General features: G+C 35.2%; 1 protein-coding gene across 1 annotated transcript in view; it reads left to right on the top strand.

Moving 5' to 3' along the window:
- The first annotated feature begins 344 nt into the window (after positions 1–344).
- Positions 345–11,383, top strand: part of LOC127659255 (dual specificity calcium/calmodulin-dependent 3',5'-cyclic nucleotide phosphodiesterase 1A-like) — a 73,566-nt gene continuing 62,527 nt past the window's right edge. Inside the window, exons 1-2 of the mRNA XM_052148993.1 lie at positions 345–596; positions 5,454–5,480. Coding sequence (XP_052004953.1) covers positions 490–596; positions 5,454–5,480 — 134 coding nt within the window. The 5' untranslated portion in view covers positions 345–489. The remainder of the gene's footprint in view (positions 597–5,453; positions 5,481–11,383) is intronic.

Below are 11,383 nucleotides of genomic sequence, written 5' to 3'. Positions count from 1 at the left end.
GGAAGTTGTGTGTGTGTATTCATAGAGGTTTAAATACCTACCTCCTGCACGAGATTAAAGATGTGAAGAGGAGACAGCAGTGCCTACATTACAGATTGATTGAAAGGGTGAGAATAGAGAGAGAAGAGAGGGAGCGAATAAGGGAGTTGGTATTTTTCAGATTCCTTTCAGAGCGAGAGAGAGAGAGAGAGAGAGAGAGAGAGAGATAGAGAGAGAGAGAGAGAGAGAGAGAGAGACATTTGTGTGACGTTTGTTTGTGTGTGTCAGTGTGACAGCGTTCCCTCAGTGCGTAGCGGAGAGACAGGTCTGCGCGCTGACACTCACTCTAGTGGGCTGATGCACTCTAGAAGTGAGCGCAGGACCCTCTGGGAGACAACAGCTCGAGCTGCCAGAGATGCTTTGAAGACCTGGAGCTCCACGCTACACATGCTGAACTGCATACCTGCATAATCCTCTGTGTCTTCGAGCACTCTACAAACACGTGCATACATGCAAACCATGGATTCTCTGTCCAATGAAATGGATGGATTGGAGAACTCCTTGAAGTACTCAAAGAGCGAGCAGACGGAGAAGATGTGGATGAGGCTCAAAGGAATGTAAGTGATTTAGTTCTGGTTTCATACTCTTTCATCAGCACTAGGGTTGACTGGTTGCGAGTTTAAATGTGATATGGTTGTGCTCCCTGTACGAGTGGGAGAATCTTGACTCATGGGGCAGCAAGTGTGTGAATGTAATACAAATGAGACTGTCAGCCGTAATCAAGGAATGTGCGTACTAACAATTCAAAACAGTCTTGCAGTGATTTGGTTTGGCTGTGTATGGATTTTGTAATTTTAAATTGATTTATAGTCTTGTAAAACAAATCTTAACAGATTATTTTAACAGATTATCTTTTTTTTTATTTTATTTTTTATATTTTGTACAATGTATAAATTTGTTTTAATGCAGTTGTAGTTACATACCACAATTTTAGAATGGACTACAAAATTAAAATTGAATAGTTATCTTTACAATTTAATCATTATATATCATTAAATATTAATAATTTATTCAATAAACATATGAACAGTGTTAGACATATTATGTAACTGGATGATATTTGGCATACGCACAATTATTATAATGTGCACCTTTCCAGAGAAGGACAAGCTCTTCCAGCTGAGTCTGGTTCCTCCCAATGATTTACTCACCTAAACATCTTATGGATTGCCATTGTTGCTTTTGGCTTGCACACTGGAGCATTGAGGCACTAATTTGCTTTGAAACTGAATCAATTCTGAAGTGTGCTATATACAAAAAAAAAAAAAAAAAAAAACTGACTTGACTGGACTTGTGCATCAACAGTAGCTCATGTCATATCTAATGCAACATTGATTTAGCATTAAAACAAATACTAGCTACTTACTGTTCAGTCAGAACATGTAATGTTTTTAAATGAAAGATTAAGCAAAGATATAACAGTTACAAGAAAACAGGCTTCAAAACTCTCGGACTCTTTATTCAGTATAGCCGATGCTTTATAATAGTTTAGTCTTGCTGCAGTGAATAAAAAAAACGATGTTCTCATTTGCATAAAATTGCCTTCAGTTCTGTTCTGGTAGCTTCTAAAACATAAATATCCTATAGTCTGATTCTGATATTAAAGCTGAAGTGTCTCATTTCTGCACTACTAGCATCACCAGACAGAATTGCAATAATAAAGACTGTTTTCAAACAGGTTTACTGAACACTTCCATTATCTAACATTGATTGGACAGATAGTCCCACCCCAAAATCACACCATTGGTTGAGCCAATGTTACCAAGTTAGACCTGTCAGGATTCTCAATTAAGCAGATCAATGATTGTGCCACAGTGTTTACACTTCAAGAAAATCAACATTCAAATGGCTTACTTATAGTTACATACTTAGATGGGATAGGAGAAAGTATTTTAACATGGAGAAAAATCACATTAAAATCACCATTAAAGTCATTGTCACTGGAGCAGTGGCAGCCTGATAAGGCAATGCGACACACAGCAGAAGCAAATTTGTGGTTGTTGGAGTTACTGAATGGCTGATTCCGGGACTTAAACCAGCCCACCTCCAGCACTCCCCCGCAAAGCTCATTCAAGCTTTTTTGATGAGCTCAGTCCATCTCCACAGATCGATCACACTTGTTCATTCATGCCTTGCGGGATGGACAGCATTGAGTAAAAGTGAGCCTGCAGTTTTTTCTTGGAAAATCTGAATTGAAACAAACACAATCAAATGCATAATGAATTATGTAGACATTTAAAATATTTTATCAATCAAATATATTAGCTAATGATTTGAGCTCTTTTGCAACCCAATGCATCGGTGCTCTGTGAGAGCTCTAGATGTTCAAATTGACATTATAAAACGCATCAAAAATAACAGCAGCTCCATCGGATGACTAAGTCACTGCAGCGAATTAAGTAAGAATTCCAGTATTCTTGAGATTCTGGATTTGCTCTCAATTGAGAGAGAGAGAGAGAGAGAGAGAGAGCGAGCCGGCTGCTCACTTCAGTCCTGTACTTTACACAGGAAAAGTACTTTTTCCAATGCAACATACTCATTATGGTGGTATCACATAGCAGACTTTTGGGTCTGGCCCACATAGACCTAATTCACAGTATAGCAGTATAGTATTTGATTTTTGACATGATGAAACGAGCTGTGAGGAATAAAGTTACAATCCCATCAATGGCATGCACTGTACAATGCTGTACTCAAAAAAAAACAAGTTTAAGATTTACGTATTTCAATTTCATAACAAAAAAAAGTTTTATTTATTTAAATTGTTAAACATTACACAATTCAATTTGATGGAATTTTGTTATCAGGGTTCGTACAAGGTGCTTGAAGTGCAAGAGGCGCTTAAAAAGTTCTTGAATTATAGAAAATATTAATATACGTTGCTTAAATCCTTTAATAAATTAAATGTATTTATTTATATTCTGAAAAACACGATGACAGACCGCTAGACCACCACTGAAGCAGGCGGCACATAAACAGCACTGTTACGTGGCACTTGTTACTTTTGGCAGCGCTGTTCAAAATGGGCCAATTACAATCAAGTGTTACTGGAGAATTTAAATATATATAATTTTATAGATACTGATATTGCTTCACTCTTAATGCGACACACAATAACAACGTAAAAAATTGGTGACTGCAGCACATAACGTCACAATATTTACCAGTCTCCTCCGTCGCTGAGTTTTTCTTGTGCGACTGGGAATTCTGAACCACGATTGGACAGGGCGCTTATTTGGAGAGCGAGATGATGCACCTCCATTTTCCCTCATCTGTTTTGAAAGCATTGTCACATAGGTACCAAAGCAACCCATGCAGATAGGTTGGTTATGTCTGAATGCGCAAATCTGATTTGATCGCTTGCAATTAATAGTGCGGACAGTCTGCCTGAAAAGTTCTGATTTGAGAAAAAAATCTGATTTGCCTGCAGTCTGAACATAGCCTTTGTGTCTCACAAAAATAGGTTATTTCGGACAACATTTGGGTTAATATCAAATTTTGTTGCCTAACGTTTCCCTTGAGTTTTTAGTCATGAAAAAGCCTTCAAATAGCAAAAAAAAAAAAAAAGAAAAAATTCTATAGGGCCTATCCTAACCTTTAATGATAAGAAATGACTTGACTCTGTTTTGATAATTTATTTGAAATTGTTAATTGCCTGAAAAAATCATTGTTCCCTTCTTCTGGTACACCAGTTCTATGAAATATAAAGTTATTTTTTTTGTACTTATTTTTAATAAAAGCATTAGTGCAAGGCCGAACAAGTGTGCAAAAAAACAAAACAAAATTATTATTAATTATTTAAAAAATTAAAAAAGAATGTTTGTCCCTTGATTTCATGGCATCGGTGTTATCAATGTTTAAAAAAAGGTTGTTTTGGTTTAAAAAAAAATAAATACAGAAATTTGTGGAAATTAATTTTGAAGGTTTAAGTTCAGAGGCTGCTTAAATATGCATTTAGGGATTTGTCCAAACATGTTAAAAAGTTATTAATTCACATTTTAACTAATATTTCCACACTAAAATATTTGGTGTTGTACCCCACTGAACCCTCAAAGTGTGGTGTTGTAACCCATTTAACCACAGTTAGTATTAACTTAGTGTTAACTTGGTGTTAACTTGCTTCGTCCGTGAAACAAAATTACAAATTAAAAGAAAGAACAACAGCCAAGTTGTCCTTTATGAATAAAAAATAATGTCAACATGTTACAAAATGTTTTCTCTCAGCATTTATAGGCAAAAACTAAATGGAAATTTTCAATATTTTGTAAGTTGGATTGTCAACATTTTTGAGAAAGACCCATCTGCAATTTGGGTCAGTTCCTCACACAAATCTGTTGTGTGACTTTAGAAAACATGGAACACAGCACATGAGTCATTTGGACTACTGTTTACGGACCCAGTTATTCACTTTTGATTGAAAGCGAAGTGCGTTTTAAGGGAGCACACTACAATTGCACATCAGTTTCATCCTGAATGAACCAAGAATTGTTACTGTGAGAATATGTAGTTAAAGATGCATATTGAGATATGTTGTACTTGTAATAAGTGTTGTTTTATAAAAATAAATATATATATTTATACCTAATCAATTATTTCATAACTGAATGGTTAAAATGTTTTTATTTAAAATTAACAAATAAAGAATTTGTTTTAATGACACCTCGAGCATAGTCCTTGAAAACAAATACAAAAAGTGCTTGAATTTAACTGCTGAAATTCATTGGAGAGATGTTATTTTCAATGAAAATAACGGAACGATCAAAAAGACTTTAAACAGCAGTACAACCGATTGAAGAGACTCCTCACAGCCTTGTTGTCTTTCCTGTCAAAAAATAAAGATGGCGCTACTGTGAATAAAGTCCATTGCATCTTATTCTGGCCAAGAATAGCCTACTTAGACAGGATGAGATCATCTCTCCAACATGGAAAGTGACCAACCACAGTTTATTTTGTCTTTATAGGCAGCCTGATCACATAAAAATGAATTGACCGTGGCAACATTTTTTGAAAAGTTCAGAGGTGAAATGTCCATTTAGTGGCACTTAAACCAAGTGAAATCTTCCCCCAAACAGATAAGCTTTTGAAGGTTATAGGAATATTTCACCCAAAAATGAAAATTCTCTCATTATGTACTCACTCTCATGATATCCCAGGTGTGCATGTCTTTCTTTCTTCACCAGAACACATTTGAAGAAAATGAGAAAAATATCTTAGCTCTGTAGGTTCTTAAAATGCAAGTGAATGATGAACTGATTTTTGAAGCTCCAAAAATCACAGACAGTCAGCATAAACGTCATCCAAACGACTCCAGCAGTTAAATTAAGTGTCGTGTGCAATATGCATCAGAGGATCAGAGAACAGATTGTCAGTGAGACCGCAGCAAGCTAATGTCCTTCCTTTTTTTTGTCTTGCAGGCAGACGTACAAAAGCACATCTCAAAGGTAAGTTCCACGTTGGTCTCTATTTGTGACTGAGCAATTCATTGGACCTCTGCATCAGTGCACATTTCTTGCATGACAAGTGATTCAGGCTCAATGAACGCAATCTTATCACTCCAGCTGGGTCACTAATGGTTTCATCGCCACCTCCTTGATGTGGCTGTTGTGTAATGGGTAAAGATGTTGTATGCTACTGCAAAGATTGCAGTTAAAATCCTAATTAAGTGGGGTGATGAAGTAGGGCTGGGATGCACAAATTAGCATGAGCATGGTGCTCTAAGAAGACCATCCCTGCAATTAGGGTATTTGTTTATCGGCTAAGCATCTTGAGCAAGACAATATTCACCTTTACTCTATTAGAATACAAATTGCACTGCACTGTCTGATAGCTTCTTATGTTATAGTGTACAGATTAAAGAAGAGGGACAGCTTTGGAATGGAATTCTGAAGAGATTACAGTTTTTGCAAAGCAGACCTGTATTGATTATTCCTCAAACATATTGGCTAAGGGTTTGTTCTTAACGCCTAACCCCAAGTCTTGAATTTGTGCAATCAATTCAGCCCGGACTGTTCAAAGTACCGATTCCATTTAAACCATAGACTGTAAAAAAAGATGGACGATGCCCCTTCGCTCTTTTCCATTGGTGAGAACTGAAGCCGCCAGTGTCCCGATATGGCGCTGACATCTTGAGACTTGAGTCTGCGCAGTTGCGATTTCGGGACCAGACCTGCGCAGTAGTGAGCAGGAAGTAAAGCAGCAAAATCAAGGCCCCGCCCTCACTCTCGCTGAATCAATCGCAAGCACACGCCCCTGCATTTTGACTTTTGACTTATGACTTATGTGTGAAATAATTAATTATAGAAATTTAGATATTAAATTTAAAGCTCCAATCTCCTCAGCCCTCCGAAGATCCCGAAAAAAAGGCCGTTGGTGCTTCAGTGACTACTTCGCTCAGAGAACCTGTTAATCACAGCTGTCAATCATGATGTCACAGCACCGTTTTTATAGCATCAAATAACTAAAAACAAACTTATTTTGAAAACAAACACTTGAAATTACATCAACGTGATAGAAAATACAGTAAATGACAGAAACTATCTTTGGAAAAAAGATTTGTGAAGTGTAATTTAATTGTTTAGTTAGTCTCGCGTCCCGTTGAATAACATGGGGAGGCGGGGTTTATGACCTATACTAGGACCAGTCACCAGAGGGCGATCGAGATGTTTTGGCTTCACTTTTGAGGGCTTGTGCGGGATTTAAACTATATTTTAGTTTAATCTGTGCACAAATGAGACACGCTGCGAAAAAACGGCAAGTGAGATTTTTGTTACCGCAACAAACTGCAGGGATTTTTGTCGATTACTTGATCTCTGTTTATGCTGGTCATTGCTGGGTAGAATGTGAAATCTCATTGGTCCAAAGTCTAATATGAAATGAACATCAAATATGTTTTGATTGGCTGTGATTGTGCCACATCGTATCACAATCAATGTGGACAGAAAATTGTTAGGTGTGCTATTGATTGCAATAGCATTCCTAAAATTTTTAAAGACATTTCTAATTAAATGTAAAATTTTTGAATGTTCTGTATTCAGTAAAATCGACAGCAGTGATGTCTTCTTTTTTAAATAATTTTCATATTGAATTGTGATGGCTCTTATCATCTTTGCAGATATTTAACCATTTACTGTATGCAAGTATGTGAACGCAGGCACTAGCTACAAAAGGTTGCAAGACCGCAATTCATAACACAACGCAAGTACGCGTTCAAGTCTCAATTTTTCCACAAGGGTCGCTAGAACAGACACTGTCCGCTCCTATGTTGAGTTTGCTCTTTCAAGGCAACTTCTGTATTATGGCGGAGCAAAAGTTAAAGTCAGTATATTTATAGCAACAGACCTTAATAATAACACATCTATTTTAATGGCACAGATTTTTGTAAATTTATCACCCCCTTGAGTACTGAGGTTTGTTACTGCCACAGTGACGCAAGAACAAAAGTCAAACATTTTCAACCAGACAGTGGATTAGCAACGTGTTGGCCAAGCACTCGCATTTGCGTACCCATACTTGCGTGAAGTATGTTTTGGCCTTTTAGACGTCTTTTCACTGTACAATGTGTTGATTTTTGTGTGTTGCCATCTAAAAACAAGTGTCTTATCTACAACTGTACTGTATTATAACTATTCTTTTGTTGCCTTGCAAGCACTGGTATTTCCTTCAGGAAATGCAAATGTACGTAGTTAAAATAGTAATCCATAATAAGTGAATAATTGTCAAATAATAGGCCTAATTAACTTTTAATAATAATAATAATAATAATAATAACAATCATTTTCATTCAAGTTACTTGAGTACCAGATGTTGTGCATAAATAAAACATGTGTCAGTGCTCTCTCTCTCTCTCTTTCTCTCTCTCTCTTCCTCTCTCTCTCACTCACTCACTCACTCACTCACTCACACACACACACACACACACACACACACACACACACACACACACACACACACACACACACACACACACACACACACACACACAGAAAGCACTACATACTTTGAAGGTCCTTGATGCCTTCACTGGCCACACTCTCTGTGGAAGCCTCTGTCAAGCTTTTATGTGAAGGCCAATCAGGGCAGTCGAGCTCAGGTGAAGTGGCCCTCACACACCCCCACATTACTGCCTCTGATGCTAAACACTCGCCTGCCCTCAGTAGCAGTCCCGCATTTATGTAACGCAAGCTGAGAGGTGCTGCTCAACAATGGCCTTTCTTCAAAGTACAGCTCTCCATATCAGTAAGGCAGTTCCCAGTGTGTGTGCTGTAAAGGACTGTGACAGTCTCTTCATCACTTTTCAGCTCAGAGGTCGATCTGTCGTGTTAAGATCAGTTCTGTCAAAGGTCTGATTTAAGAAAAAGAGTGGTTGCTGTAATAGGATCAATCTGATACAGGATGTCAAGAACAACTTCAGATCACATTTTCCCCAAAATCAAAAGATAGAATTATGAAAGTATATTTAACTTGAATAAAGTATTGCTTTTTGGGGGGGGGGATAATTACAATTATTTGCATTGTGAATTTCGAATTAACTGTCATAAAAATAAACATTCTAATGTGGTTTAATATATATCGTTTTTAATATATAATTGTATATAATTATATAATAATGTTTTTTGTTTAATTATATTTATTATATAACGTATGTATACATCACTATAGTATTTGTTGTTCTGATTTATTTATTTATTCTGATTTAAATTAAAGAACAATTGTATTAACTAGTTTTTTAATGTAGGCTAATAGAGCAACAACAAAAAAAAAGCTGTATTTAACAATGATGATCTAATCAGAATCACCAATACTTTGATAAAAATGCTTAATTGTCATGAAAGTAATATGACAATAAGAATAAATGTAACTTTTAAAAAAATTAACGTTCTAAGGAACATTATTATTAATTCATTCATTTATTTTTTGCCTTTTGAAATTTTGTTCATTACAATAATGCACCAGTATTCCAGTTTACTCTTATGGCCAAAAAATATACAAATCTTATTCTAATGACATTTAATATGATTGATTTTTAAATTTTTATAGTTTATAATTATAATAGTATAATTTTTAAGTATTTATACATCATGGCAGTATTTGTTGTGTTGCCTTTAAATTTATTCATATTTTATTTAAAGATTCACCTTTTTAATGTAGGCTAACACAGCTAAATATGGTAAATAACAATATAAAATAGTAATGAGAGATAAATATGGCAATAAGACAATGAAAGTGTGTTTAACTTTAAATTAAACCTTTTTTAGAAACATATTTTTTCCCCTTTTGACAAAATTTTTATTACAATAAAGCACCCATATTCCATTTCATTTGATTGGAAAAAATAAATAAATAAATAAATAAATAAATAAAAATAATAATAATAATATATATATATATATATATATATATATATATATATATATATATATATATATATATATATAAAAATATTATTATGGGATAAAAAAGAAAAGAGTTAGAATTAGTCATTTATTGTATATTTTTTATTTTTTATTATAAATAGTTATACATCATGGTAGTATTTACACTGCCTTTTTAAATGAAAGAATCATTGTATTAGCTTGTTTGAATACAGCAAAAATATTGTTAAAATACTGTTTTTCAGTAATGAGGATCTCATCAACATCATCATTACTTTCATCAAAAATGCTTAATTGTCATTAAAATGTCACAAAGCGCAAAATTAGGCTTTAGTTTGTTGCTAAATTAAATTATATTTTTTTCCTTTGTGGTGATTTTAGGTGTAATGTGACCTGAACTTGTTTTTTTCCCACGATTGTGGGTGGGATTATACTTCCAGATGCTGGTAAGTGGTTGTTTAGAAAGGTGCAAGGCTTGTTCAAACACAATTCTGATGAGGTGGTGACAGCGGGTTACACTCAATCAATCAAACTAATTATTCCTGCAGTATGCAGTCAGTAATGGACGATGTATTGTGTTCTCATTGATTAAATGACTCACACAGCTATAGAGTTTGATTGGTTTGGTTTAAAATGAAGCTATCCTTTTACAAATCTTTGTTCATGTTCTGTCAAAGAGGATGTGAGTTATGTATCCACTAGAGGCCCCCATTAAACTATTACAAAAAGTACACTGAGAACATTCATGTGGATCAGTGTTTGGAAAGCTACTTTGAAATTATGGCCGTGTCCCAATACCTACACTTGCGGTCTTGGCCACTTGAGTGCGGATGCACGTGACAGGAAGTGAAGCTGCGTTCACACTGCCAGCTAATTTGTCGCTGCATGTCACCAGTGCCTGGTGGTTAGGTCGCTAGTGGTGTGTATGGAGAGTCTAAACAGCACTGTTTCTTTACAATGAATATTATTATTAAAATATTAGATCACTATTAGAGCTCTACCATCTTCTCTTGTATTGTCTGTCACTCCCGAAAGTCGCTCTTCATTTGCATAAAGTTACAAATTTCTCAACTTTGTCACGTCGCTGGACACGCCCACATCCAGTCACTAACGGTCGTTCGTGTTGCCGGAAGTCGCCAGCTCTCATTGAAAATGAATTAGATTAGGTTGTTTTGTCGCTGCGTGTCGCAGGCAGTGTGAACGCAGCTTAAGTGTTCAAGACTGTCCCATGTCTAAAACATGCCATAGCTCAGTGCACTTAACCCACACTAAATCCACACCAGCGCAAATGCTGCTTCGGAGTGGTTTTTTAGGCTAAGTGTATCCCAGAGTTCATCACGATCAGGAGCCACACCCTGCGTACCCGAGCGATTGGTGTATTTTCGTTTTTTAACATAAGTTATTTATTATAATCTGATTTATTTTAGTATAAATGAATATATTAAATATTATATAATGTGTTCGGGATGACTTAATAGCAGCACCATTATTACAAAATATTAATTATGTGTATTTTTATATACCTTTGTTATCCCTGTCTAGTAAATATTGTTTTAAAATTAAAATTTATCAACTACCACCACAGGTTCTTTCTCATCTTTATGTATTAAAGTTTATGTTTTATTGCATTTTATTTGTTGTATGAAACTACATACTGATAAGTTGTGTAAAGCAGTCTTTGGTTGTATTGTATAAATGATAAACCAAAGTATATAATTTAAATGGTTTGTATTAGTAGCCATTAATGGATCAAACAGGTTTATAGAATATATATTTTTTATTATGTTTTATGCATTGTATTGTGAATCAAATTAGAAAGAAATGGCTTATATTTAATATTTTCCAGCAGTTATGGATGACACAATTTTACAGTTAAACATTTTTTAATGTGCAAAGTATTGAAAATGTGGCACAAATTTTTAATAAGCCAATTGAAGAGCCCAATGAGCCCACGTAAGTGCACCTTTCAAAAT

Source organism: Xyrauchen texanus, chromosome 18 (assembly GCF_025860055.1).
Source record: "Xyrauchen texanus isolate HMW12.3.18 chromosome 18, RBS_HiC_50CHRs, whole genome shotgun sequence".
In the NCBI taxonomy this organism is placed as follows: domain Eukaryota; kingdom Metazoa; phylum Chordata; class Actinopteri; order Cypriniformes; family Catostomidae; genus Xyrauchen; species Xyrauchen texanus.
The sequence above is the reverse complement of the archived record's forward strand: the minus strand, read 5'-3'. Positions and strand labels throughout refer to the sequence as shown.